This window comes from Solenopsis invicta, chromosome 8 (genome assembly GCF_016802725.1).
Source record: "Solenopsis invicta isolate M01_SB chromosome 8, UNIL_Sinv_3.0, whole genome shotgun sequence".
Classification (NCBI taxonomy): domain Eukaryota; kingdom Metazoa; phylum Arthropoda; class Insecta; order Hymenoptera; family Formicidae; genus Solenopsis; species Solenopsis invicta.
The window spans coordinates 2642939-2656868 of record NC_052671.1 but is presented as its reverse complement, the minus strand read 5'-3'; the positions used below and the strand labels follow the sequence as shown (position 1 = coordinate 2656868).

The window sequence follows — 13930 nt, the reverse complement described above, 5'->3', positions numbered from 1 at the left end:
CTTATTAATGATTACATGGATCTGCCATGTCCGATGCTTTTTTCCCGAAAAACCTTTAATTTATAATTTGTGGTTATCACATTTTTCAGATATACTTTTTCATGAATATCACGCTGTTAAAAATGTTATGAAATTCAATATATTTTTAAGTTACACATATACATTAATTTAATGTATTTATTACTGAAAACTATATGCATAATTTTATTGCACTTTTAATAACATTAACTCTTAAACACAGCGACTCCGTAAAATACGTAAACATATTTTCGGGTCTGGGAGACTTTTTCAGCTTTAAAAATTTATAACTTTGATTCCAATCAACATTTTTCAACAATCTTTTTTTTTCACATGAAAGTTCAGCATCTCAGAAATGTGACTGCGGATAAGTAAGTTAGAAAGCGGTAGTTTAGATGAAAGGAAAGAGAAGGTGTTAGTTAAATTCTGGAGGGAAAAGGAAAAGTACAAAAGTAGGATGGCAGAAGAGGAAAGGGAGAAGTAAGGGGAGGGTATATTGGTCGAGGTATATTGGATGTGTGCTATGTTTGTGACATGTTCTATGTATTTTATGTAATTATTATGTTATGTGTTTGTTATTTATTTGTTAGTTCAATATGTATTCTATGTTACCTGTTATTTTTGTTTTTGTGTACAGTATTCGAATGGAGAGGCGCGTATATATATAAGAGAATTTATATAAAGTAAACACATGCGAATGAAGAGACTTAATGTCTCTAGAAAATATGGCGGAAGAAATGAATGAAGTAGGGTAGAGGGAGAGTAAGGAAAGTGTGGAAAGATGAATGGAATTAAGGAATTTATGTAAACCAAGTCCCGCTTCTTGGCGAAAGCCGAATGGTACAATAAATATATATATATATATATATATATATATATATATATATATATATATATACAGGGTGTCCGTCCATAAATGTCCGAGCAAATATCTCGTAACTGGTTGAAGTTAGAAGAAAGTTTAATAAGGAAAATTTACATGGTTTTTAGTCGGCTACAAAATGCACGTAAAGAAATTTTTTTTACTCGTCACCTTTTTGAGTTATGAAGGTCAATGTAGGTTTTTTAAATGGGTACCTATAATTTTTTTGCATATTTACATAGTAGAGGTAATTTTCAATCAAAATTATATTAGGAAAAAAATTGCTACGACGCATCGTTTACGAGATAATCGGCATGCAAAGTATTAAAGTAATAATTTGGATCGAGTATTGTTGAACAAATTTGGAATATCAAATAGGTTGAGAAAATAAACATTGTTTTTTCATGAAATATTTATTAACAAATTAATTAAGAAATGGTTCGAAATTGTTACCATCATGATCGATACAGCATTCAACGCGTTTTATAATGTTTCTTATTGTTAACTGCAGCATTTCTGTTGTAATACTTTCAACAGCTCTAGTGATTTTATGTCGTAAATCTTCTTCATTTTCAGGAATAGTTGCATAAACAATATCCTTAATATACCCCCAACTTCTGTTGTAATACATCTCGAGCATATCACACTTTTCCGTAATTGTAAACATTGTTTTCACGCGCTCGTATGAAGTCTGTTATATCGAACAGGATCGCTGACCTTCAACTTTTCAAAATACACGACTGTTTGATTTGTAAATAAAGTATTTGTATAGCACGTAATATGAATTACAGGGTAGTATGAGTCTGTTAGTCAATCGTCTACATACGAGCGCGTGAGAACAATGTTTACAATTACGGAAAAGTGTGATATGCTCGAGATCTGGTATTTAAGAATGCGTAATGAAAATGAAGCACGATTACTTTATCAACAAAAATATCCAGAACGAAGAATACCAAATAATCGTACATTTCGACGAATTCAAGATCAATTGCGTCAAACAGGATCGCTAACAAGACAACGACGTACAATCAAAACAGATGAAGAAAAAGAGACAAGTGTGCTATTAAGTTTTATTGAAAACAGACGTACATCCATAAGAACAGTAGCACGTAATTTAGAATTATCGAAAAGTTACGTACACGCTGTACTAAAAAAATTCAAATTCAAACCGTTTCGTGATAATTTAGTACAAGCTACATGAAGGAGATGCAGATCGCCGATTAATGTTCTGCCACTGGCTTCGAGTTAATTATCGCACTGACTTTGGTTTTCTTAATAAAATATTATGGTCTGATGAATCTTGTTTTTCCAATTGTGGTATGGAAAATCGACATAACGTGCATACTTGGTCCGATGTGAATCCACATGCGAAAAGAGATAAAGGTTTCCAACGCAGATTTTCGGTGAACGTATGGTGCGGAATCATCGGAACAAAAATTATTGGACCTTTCTTTTTCCATGGTCATCTTAATGGTGACAAATACTTGGAATTCTTGCAAACAACTTTCTCAGATTATTTACGCGATCTTCCATTATCAGTTTTTCGAAATATTATTTTTCAACAAGATGGTGCTCCAGCACACAATACACGTGCTGTAATTAACTTTTTAAATAATAGATTTCCTAATTGTTGGATGGGTACTAATGGTCCTGTACGATGGCCACCGAGATCTCAGGACTTGACACCTTGCGATTTTTTCCTTTGGGGGTATATTAAGGATATTGTTTATGCAACTATTCCTGAAAATGAAGAAGATTTACGACATAAAATCACTAGAGCTGTTGAAAGTATTACAACAGAAATGCTGCAGTTAACAATAAGAAACATTATAAAACGCGTTGAATGCTGTATCGATCATGATGGTAACAATTTCGAACCATTTCTTAATTAATTTGTTAATAAATATTTCATGAAAAAACAATGTTTACTTTCTCAACCTATTTGATATTCCAAATTTGTTCAACAATACTCGATCCAAATTATTACTTTAATACTTTGCATGCCGATTATCTCGTAAACGATGCGTCGTAGCAATTTTTTTCCTAATATAATTTTGATTGAAAATTACCTCTATTATGTAAATATGCAAAAAAAATTATAAGTACCCATTTAAAAAACCTACATTGACCTTCATAACTCAAAAAGGTGAGGAGTAAAAAAAATTTCTTTACATGCATTTTATAGCCGACTAAAATCCATGTAAATTTTCCTTATTAAACTTTCTTCTAACTTCAACCAGTTACGAGATATTTACTCGGACATTTATGGACGGACACCCTGTATATATAGAAATGTGACTGCATAATTAGCATTGCCAAAAAACAATTTATTATTAAGTTATAAAAGAAAAATCATTAAGCAAAAATTAGAAATTGTTCAAAAATCCACTTTTCCTTTAAAAAATAATATCTTTGCAACAAAAAACTTTTAAGGACTTTCAAATAAAGCGTTCTAAAGCTAAAGAGTCATACTTTCAAAAAAAAAAAAAAAATTATAATATTGTCATTCTTTTTAAAAAGTTTAATTGTATAACAAGGAGAATATGAGTTATTTTTATGTCTGTTAAGTTAGCACCCCCACCACAAAAAACCGAAACGCCACCTATGCCAAAATTAAGTGTTTTTTATGTGCTAATTATGTACCCAATTTGAAATTTTTGTGCTCGAGCGATTTAGCAGGAAAATGAGATTGAAGGTGGGGGTGCCAGCTTAACGTTAAGCCAGCACCCACTCATATAAATAATTAATAAAATAAAAAAATAAATACACTAGAATTAAGTGCTTTTTATGTGCTTTTCAACGATATATAAATAAATGTTCGTACTCAATCTCTTCGACCAGAAAATCGTTCAGAAACTACAAATACATACTAATGGAACGGGAGTAAAGTACCAGAAAAAAAACAATTCTAAAATCGATTATAGACTTAAAATATTCTCCTATTTATGTGCTTTTAAAATATGCAAGACAAGATTTTTGTGCTCAACCCCTTGATCGAAAAACCGACCCTGAAGTGAGCACCCCACCGTTCAGCTACAAGAGTAAACTACCAGAAAGAAAGCAATTCTGAAATTGGTTGTAGGCTTAAAATATTCTTCTATTTATGTGCTTTCGCAATATGCAAGACAGGATTTTTGTGCTCAACCCCTTGATCGAAGAACCGACCCTGAAGTGAGCACCCCACCATTCAGCTACAAGAGTAAACTACCAGAAAGAAAGCAATTCTGAAATTGGTTGTAGGCTTAAAATATTCTTCTATTTATGTGCTTTCGCAATATGCAAGACAAGATTTTTATGCTCAACCCCTTGAGAATATAGAATTCAGGTGAATGAATCTGAAACTGTTAACTAGTGATGAAATAAAGAACTTGTTGAAAATGTAATGCCTGTAGCTTGTTCAATTCATAATTATGAAATTGAAGAGAGCTTAGCGAGATTCGCTTTTTCTGAAATCTTAATAAAATGACATGTAATATTAATTATACAGTCATTATTTTAATTATATGTTACAGATCAATGTAATCCACTGTTGAGCATCAGTTGGTAAGTCTATTTTTATAACCATTATAATTATTGTAAGTATTATGTATCCTTCATTTTTATCAACAAAAAATTACAAGAAGTACAATTTCTCCATGTTTATCTGTTGACGGTGTCGTGAATTGTTGAATCAAGAGAACACTCTTGATTCTATTACTTGGAGAAGAACTTTAATTCAAAGCTACTTTAATTTAACTCCATAAAATTACAAAGATCATATACTTCTTTGGAACTCTGTTTTAGCCATCAGAAAAAACTTCTTTTTGAATTTATTTTATCATGTATTATTATAAATACCAATTATAAATATGAATTATTATAAATACGAATTATAGAAGGCATCTTTTATCAGATAATGTAACAATTTCTATAATATCTTTTTATATTTTGTAATAATTGTGTTTTTTTATAAAAGAAACAGAAATGGTAAAAACAGACATAGTAGACTGTAATATATTTTTCTTTGCTGTTCCTTTAATAAAAGTCATCTGTTTAAAATATAATACTTATTAGTTAATATATATGATAGTTTCTAGAAGCTTTTTATTTCAATGTAAAATGTTTTTTTGCCGATTTAAACAAATATCTTCTGTTTTTCTGCAAAGTGCAACATGTAACATATAAGGTGCAATGCTGTAATATGTAAAGATTAGGTTATGTTACTAATTTGATAAATAGATCTAATGCTGTATCTTTTACTGTATTCTGTTTGAATTTTACTATCTTATAATCGGTCGGTTAACAAGTATTTACGTGATACCTCGATGTTTAAAATCTTATTATGAGAAAAATAAAGAAGAGAAAAATTACATAAAACAGGACAAATATATAAAGTGACCTAATGTTATCAAAAATATAGTCATTATAATTTAACTATGTAATTTACAAAAAAAATTTTAATCCTGTTTTTGAAGAATTCATTTTTAGCGAATTTAAAAAAAATGAAATTATGATTTTATGAATTATGAATTTTAATTTTTTTTAATTATTTAAACATATTTTGTTTTTTCTGTATTAATAAAACGCAATGTTTAATTTTTGAGAAATAAGGAAGTCTTGTTTTAAGATATCAATATTGGCGACTTTTCTCTATAATTTATAATAATCCAACGACTAAACAATCAGAATTTCAATATATCTTGTTTATATCCAGAGTCGCGTTTATAAAATTTGTGCCCAGGATGTGATCTTCGAACTTCGATCTAGATTTCTTCCCTCTATCTCCTAATGAATAAACAGTAAATAATTAACTTAAGTAATAATTAAATAAATTAAGATATTAAATTTTAATATCTATTAATTATTAAAACATGTTTAGAAATAAAGATATCGTTATTTACACCATTTGCCATTGAAATACGAGAGAATAATTTAATATACCTGATTGATAATTTGACGGTGAATTATTTGTGATGGATATCTGTGATTATGCATTTGTCTTGCTAGTTTTAATAATAAATTCGGATAGAGACGTCGGATTGCTATTACTGGTCCTGAATATTGATCCTTTATAGTACCTGCTTAACAATAGGTTCCATCCTATTTTACGCGAACTTGAGCCTGCGGACGTAACGGATGTGTGTGTTATTAGAGACAAGAAACGAAATATGCGAAACTGTAGAAGATTATTATTTATGTAAAGCACTGACCTATTGAATTTGTAACAGATCTGACAAATACATAAATAATTTAAAATTATGGGACGCAATTCTGTGTACGATGGTTTCTAAAGGAGTTTAATTTTAGTAACTGATTGATTTTTACTATGTAATTGGTAAAATAGATTTTTCTTTTCTGTACTGCTAACAATGCATATATTTTGGAACATTATTAATTGTATGTAGTTTTCTATTAGTCTTTAATTTAGCATCTTAGACCCAGTAATAGAATTAGCAAACGTTGACAAGTAAATAACACAAAGACTGTACACGAGATAATGTCTGATAAATATAGTTAAATTTCCTCTAGCTTAGTTTATTTATTATTCATTTATTTCAAAGTGTACTTATAAAACTTTAAAATATTTTTTCTGTTTCTTTACCATCTAATTAAAAAATTAATTGCACGTTTTTGAATGTTTTAAATGCAACATAAAGCAATTGAAACTTATGATCTATATTCTACGCGAGATTCTACGTATACATCCAGCATATGTTCAATTTATATTTCTTTTTTGCACACGCTTTATAGTATTTTTATAAATACATAAATCAAATGTATATGTAACAAATTAAGCAAATGATTTACAATTTTTCTTATTGTGCCATATCTGGTTTTCTTAAATTTATTTGTTTTGTACATGGCAATATTTTTTTATGTAGTAATGTACTATTTACTAAAAAATATAAACAATTACCAAAAATGAATAAAATAATAATGATGATGAGGAATGTTCTGATTTTCATATCCATTATTACTCGTTGCACTTCTGCCGAATTGTATTGATCAGTTAAAAACACAATGAAATCTCTGACACACACTTTGCTCATGCAAGATTTTATTATTACTTCAGCCTTACGCCTTACGATCTAGACACGTATGACTACCCCTCGAGTAATATTGAGATCTATATTTCTCTAGTTGTCTTTCTGTTGACAATATCAATTGAAACTAATCTTGAAAAGTGAAGCAATTTAATAGATGACTCTTAAGAGTCAATTTAATATTCATAACGTCACATATGTAACTGCGATTCAAGTGAGGAGGCTCGACAATACATATTTTGTAAGTCTTCTTCCATTGATCCTTTTTGCTTGTTTACAGTAGAATCATACTAGAATAGATCAAGCTGTAAAACATACATTTTCAATTCGACAAGTTTAATATTACATATTAATATTTTATTAGTATTTTATATTATTTCTTTATAAATTTTTATAATTTTTTTTCAACAACTGTAAAAGCTTTATATAATATAATCTAGAGTATTAATCAAAGAACATTTGCGAATGTTATGTTATTTAGATTCCTTGTGTTTTATGTTTTTTTTTGGTCTTTTTTTTTTTATCAATTGGAATCCTCAACAAAAACATTAAAAAAATTTTTTTTATTTTTTATAACAAAATGTTTTAACTTGATTTTCAAAATAAGCTCCTAATAAAAAAATAATTGAATATATATTTATATTAACTTTTATATTTAATAAAAAGAAAAATAGTAAGCACAATTATAAAGAAAACAAGTTTAAATATATCTAAAGTAGCATCTAAAAGCAATTCTTTTTTTTTTACAATGTATAATAATTTTGAAAAATTAAATATGCAATGCCGATAATATTTCATTGTATTGACATGATTGATCAAATTATGCTGAATTAATTAAAACTTACAAAAAAATATATACATATATTATATAGTATATATATACAGGCTGTCTCAGAGTTAACAGAATCAGAGGTTTTTTATATGGGCGAATTCTTCAAAATATTCTAATAATAAGTCGAAAATCCTAATACGAAAATGTCGAGGCTATAATACTTTTTAAATTATTAAATTTAAATTTAAGTTATTAATATAAATTATTAAATTTATCCAATTGTAAAGTAATAGAATTTGCGCGCTCAGGGATGGCACTTAGCCGTAGTAAAATATCAAATGAAGTATGTCGATGTACTTTATTTGATAGTTTTGATAGTTCGATTTATGTATAGCTTGAAATTTTGTAACATTACTTTAACATTAATCTTTTTGTATTAGGATTTTCGACTTAGAATATTCCAAAGAATTTGCTTATAAAGAAAACTTTTGCTACTTTTGGGACATCCAGTATAAAACAAATTGTTTACAACTATTATGTGTAATAGTTGTACTTAAATGGGTTTTAGTAACATTATCTTCTTCAGCGTAAGAAAGACGTGAATGAATTTATTTTTACAATACAAATTTATGTTTGACTTATAACTTTTAACAAGAATATAATCAGGTGCTATTAAGTTCGATGATAAGTTAATTTTGGAACAGTGTACGAGTCTTATAAAAATATCGAAGCTTACAAAATTTACAACAAATGGATAATCGAATATAATACCTGTGATGGAATTTTTGGAATTAGGAAAAAGGAGCACCAGGATACCTGAGGTTTATAATTATAATTATATTCCTTCCAATTTTATTATAATAAAGACAAAAATTTATAGATTCATGAGAAAGACAGAGATCACGTATAGTTTCTTTTTCACTAATATAAATTTGTACATATTTGATATATAAATGAATAGAAGCACGAAATTTGTCTTGAAATATTATGCTAGATAAATATATATATGTTAAACTATAAGCAATATATAAATATATATAAAAATTTTGTTCTCAATTTATTTTGACATAAGATTTGTTCAAACGTTCTTCTTAGGTGAATTTCTAATCTCACAATTTTTTTATAGAGATTGCCAAAAAAGGATTTTAATCCGGATTTCATGCAATAAAACCGGCAATCAAAATATCTTTGCCAAAGTAATTGAATCTGGTAGAAACGAGGTTGACATCCTTTCCACCCAATGAAATCGGACAAACGTCATTCGGACGTAGGTAGAAGCATACTGTGTAAAGAGCCATTTCCAACTCTGGTGAAAGACCGACAAGAAGAGTCGTGACCGCATGTTTCGTGTCTGGTACGTTGAACGCCGTACGTATCTTGATAGCTTCTCCTTTCTGCAAAGATAAAGAAATTTGTAATAAATGCACACAAAATAAATTATCAAGTACGTAAGCGTTGCGTATGCTTACGTCCGCTAGTTTGACATCCTTTAGGTATCCGCGATAGTTGAGATTCTTCTGCGCCTCCTGTTTGGCGAAGTAAATCCAGCTCTGCGGCCCGATCATGTAGGAGTCGAGTTTTTCCGCGAGGAACACCGCCTCGAAACCAGAACTGGACGGCTCCCCTTCCACTCGCTGGAACTGCGAGAACCAGATACGTTTCAGGGTGTCCTTAAACTCGTACTCGTCGTTCGGAATGAATCCCTTGTCGACCAGGAACTTCATCGCCGTTTTAAATACGTCGGTCTCTAAGAACTTGTCGAGCAGCTCCGTTTCCTCCTTACGCTCGTCAGGCGTGACGTTCTCCTTCACTTTAACGTCCATCTCGTAGTTATCGTGCAACGCCAATACGCTTTTAATCGTCGGAATTTCATATGCTTCCGGTTTGACGTCCAGTAGGCTGAAATTATACCAAGACGAGGTCAATAGAACTCTTAACGCGCGAAATTATTTTATCCAATTATATCATTCAAGATAAACATAGTATGAATTAGTCAAATTGACGATTCTAACTACTTACGGCAGAGGAGCATCATCCGCAGTACTATCTTCTTTCGTCTCACCCTGCAGATTCACGGTGATGTACTTGTACGCGTTGTTCTTATCCGCCTCGAAGAGATTCTCCGACAGCTTCTTCACTTCATCGTTCGAAATCGGATAGTTCGGTTGACTCGGATTGCTCTCCGGTTGTGGGTTAGGCGAGTTGGCATTGCTAGGCGCGCTAGCTTCGGCCTTTTTATCCGCTTCTGGTGGCGGTTGAACCGGCGCTGCCGCTGCGGCGGGCGCATTAGAGTTGGCAGGCACACCATTATTATTCGCAGGCACCGCGGGCGCTTCCCCATTAGTTGGATTTGATTGATTGTAATAGTAATTGTTGTACGTAATCTCGGTGTGGCTACCGCCGGCGCCGGCGCCGGCGCCGGCGCCGCCGTGGCTATTATCGTATCCCGGGCTTCTGCCGTAGATACCACCCGGTAGCAATCTGTTCACGGCCGCGCTCACGCCCGCGCTCACGCTCGAGTATACCAGCGCTTCCTTGGCCAGCTGGCCGATGCCAGGTCGGCTCGGTTGCAGGACGGTGAGCGCCGGCGCTTGCGAGATAGCCGGTTGAACGTAGGACGGTTGAGCGTAGGACGGTTGGCCGAATGACTGTTGTCCGCCGTAACCGCCGTAGGAGTGCCCGCCATAGGGTGGACTGTAAGCCGGCGGCGCGTTATGGTGCATAGACGGATTGTAAGCCTGACCGTACGGCGAGTGGCCACCGTAACCAGGGTATGAAGGATTCGTGTTGGGAGACGGGTAGCCCTGGTTGTAACCCGTGTTGCCGTAAGGATTATTGGCGGGCTGCCGAGGATATCCACCTAAGAATCGTCATCGGAAAGATTAGGATTAGAAACTCCATGAAAATTACAATTATAAGCCCGTAAAAATTAGAATCTATACCATCCCCAGTTGCATGAAGAGATTGTGAGATCTTAAAGAGAGACAGGAAGATGAGATATTAAATTTTAATTAGAGATTTTAAAGGAAACACAAAGAATTTAAGACATTGTTAATTTTTGATTAAGATTCTACAAGGTGCACAATATTGCAACCTCAATTTTAAAAAAATATTTTACAAAAAAATATTTTAGACATAATTTTAATAACTTTTATATCTCACGTTGCAATTGAAAAGTAACGATCTCACTCTCTCAAACGTTTGCATTAGGTTTTAAACTTGTTGATGTTACGTGATTTTTTTTTTTTAACAGAAGAATGATTAATGTACCCGATGGACTATATGGTGGAGGATTATTATTCGCTGACGGATATCCTGATTGCACATTCGTTGCGCTAGTCTTGGAAGCATGTTCGGACACTGGAGCCGATGGCTTGACATTGGTATTGGTACTCGGTGTTTTACTGTTACTGTTCGGTGGTACGTTCCATCCTATTCTACCTGAGTTTGAGCCTGTGAACATAATGAGATTCATGATGTTACAAACAAGCGAAATAACGCTGCGAAGTCGTATAAGGCTATTGTCTATGTGAAGCAGTGACTCATTGAATTTGTAAGAGATCTAATGCGCAGATACATAAATATTTGCAAACTGCAACGCAATTCCGTGTAAGATGATTATGAAAAGGAGATTGATTCTGATGATGTTTTACGATGTAATGGGAGATATGAAATTTTCTTTTCTTTATCTCCGCCAATATATTGTGCAACTTGATGCAATATATTGAAAGAACAGACGAATGCAATATTTTAAAAATACATATATAAATCATAATAGGGATATGTAGGGATAATATTATAATAATAGTAAGAAAAGTAAAAATAATAGGTAATAGAGAGTAATAGAGTAAAAATATTTAGTGATAACACATTTGTAAGTATAATATTACATACCCGTCTGTGAGGACCGTGGAGTTGTTTTCGACATTGACCGTCGAGATGAGGAAGATCCTCCATATCCTCCGCTTCTTCGTCCGCTGGTTTTACGACCATTTGCGTCTGCTGTAAGCACAATTTATCATTTGCAATAGTTTTTCAACATTTAGCTAACAATTGAAATATCTTTTATTGTAAATTTGCATATGTCTCAGTTAATGCAGCTATGCTTAATCATTATTATACGTACTTACTGCACGTAATTAAAAATGCCAATTTATTTGTCTTTTATATTCGTATTTAAATATCACGGATTAAAATTAAATCAAGACAGCATTTATGCTATTTCGCGAGCATTGAAAAGAATTGTAACTTATAGTATTGTAACTTCAGATAAGTGACAAAGCATTAACTGTAGGTACAGTTTGAGTCTAAGATCTATGCATACAGATGTGCAAAATTAATTTTTACTGAGGATAAAAATTCAAAATATTACTAATTTTCTTTTTTTCCATTATATGAAAATTAGGAATGTCTCAAATTTTTTATCAAAGGTAGGATTATATTAAAATGAATCGAGTGGTAGATTTCTGCGTCATAAAAATACATTGATTAAGTGGCTATCAAACTATCTATGTAACCTGGTGTCCTCTTTTATTTCTTGCGATTCGACACCGGTGCAAATTGCTAGACCTATTGTGTTCTTCAACACATTATTGTATAATGTAGCGACAATTGCTCGTTGGTTCAATATTATGTATTACGCTGAATAAAATTGTTCGCACTTACATTTTGTACGGGATATATATAAATATAGTTAAAATCAAGTCTACAATCATATATTTTAAATTTTCTGCATAATGAAAAAAGCAATTATTATTAGTAATTTTATTTATAATAACTATATATATATAAATTTAACTCTACAATTGTATATAATTTTTAAGAGATCTTAAAATATTTCTAAAAAAGCTACGAAAGTTCATGCAAATTTCTTCAATTATTTTGCACAACTTAAAATTTGACGAGTGCATCTTGAAGCAATTTTCATACATAACTTTCGATGAGAATCTCTAGTTTAGTATCATGAACGCAGTAATACAATTATGGTAAATGCTTTAAGTGAATAATACCATATGAGAAACGTACATTGATGGGATGACGTATGAGAACATGGAAGAGCAATTTATCCTGCTGATTTCACTTATTACGCAGTCTATATTTGTCAGTCAATTTTGAACGTTCCACGTAAAAAAACTTACGTAGTAGAATGAGTTAAAAAAATCTCCATCATTTTCTTACGATTCAATTAAACAGTTCATTGTATCTTACTTTTATGCATATAAAGAAAGTTTTGAAAGATCTTTAAATACAGCATAACCAGATAAACATTGTAAATTTTATAGGTTATAGAGATTCATATATGTTCCATTACGTCACTTTTCCATATATATGTATATGCACACGTCATAGTTTTTTTTACGAATATCATACAAGTCAAACGTATTTATTAATGTTAAATATCCTTTATCGTTTTCTTTTTGTTGATGCAATAACTGGTTTCTTTAAACTCATATCTGTGTTAAATGTGATTTTCTGACTAATCTAGAAACAATTTTCCCTCAATTGCCAGTAATTCGTGAACTATGAATTAGCTACAGTAATTCGTGGATTATAGATAGTTAAAAGTGAATGAGTTTCCGCGAATTGTGCTTCCGCGTTAACACGTAACACAAACTGGATTCCAAGGAAAGTTTATTTCAACAGAATTTTAATTTAAAGTCTAATATACATAGTTAAAATATCGAATTTTTAAAAAATTTTATCAAAATTTTTTTACTAAAAATCTATTCTCGATTAATTAAAGTATTATTTTAGTATTGAAGTGTTTTGTAAGTTTAAAATTCTAAAATATGCTTAAACAGATTTTCAAGTATTGGTAAGATAATTAACTTCAAATCTTTCTTAAAATTTCAATAAAAATTCTACAAGTTTTTTAGCAAATTAAATAATACATTTCACCATTAACGCACTTCGCATAAATTTAAGAACATCTTATGTAAATGTAATATTTCTCACGTTCAAAACTTTACCCATTTACTTTACAATGCTTATTAATTATAATCTATAATAATATAATATCTGCTTAGAAATATAACGTATGCAATTACCGAAAATAAATAAAATCACAATCACAGTGATCAAATGTGTCCTGATTCTCATATTTGTTGCAGCCCTCTTCGTTTTTGCGAAATTGTTGTCTCGATCGGTTAAATTAAAAAACTTGAAGAAATCTCTGACACGCACTGTTTGCTCACGCAGTCGATGTGCTACTACACCGTGCGACCTTATGCTGGACGGCCTAGACGTCGGTGGCCA

The 13930-nt window shown here is 31.4% G+C and overlaps 1 protein-coding gene across 1 annotated transcript; it reads right to left on the bottom strand.

The window, feature by feature from the left end:
* Positions 1-8504: 8504 nt before the first annotated feature.
* On the bottom strand, positions 8505-13930 carry LOC105193684 (poly(U)-specific endoribonuclease homolog). The gene is made up of 6 exons (XM_011158228.3): positions 13723-13930; positions 11570-11677; positions 10946-11128; positions 9695-10535; positions 9145-9574; positions 8505-9069 (listed from the first exon to the last, which is right to left on the bottom strand). The coding sequence occupies exons 1-6, from the start codon at positions 13772-13774 to the stop codon at positions 8833-8835; spliced, it is 1851 nt and encodes a 616-aa protein (XP_011156530.2). The 5' UTR covers positions 13775-13930; the 3' UTR covers positions 8505-8832.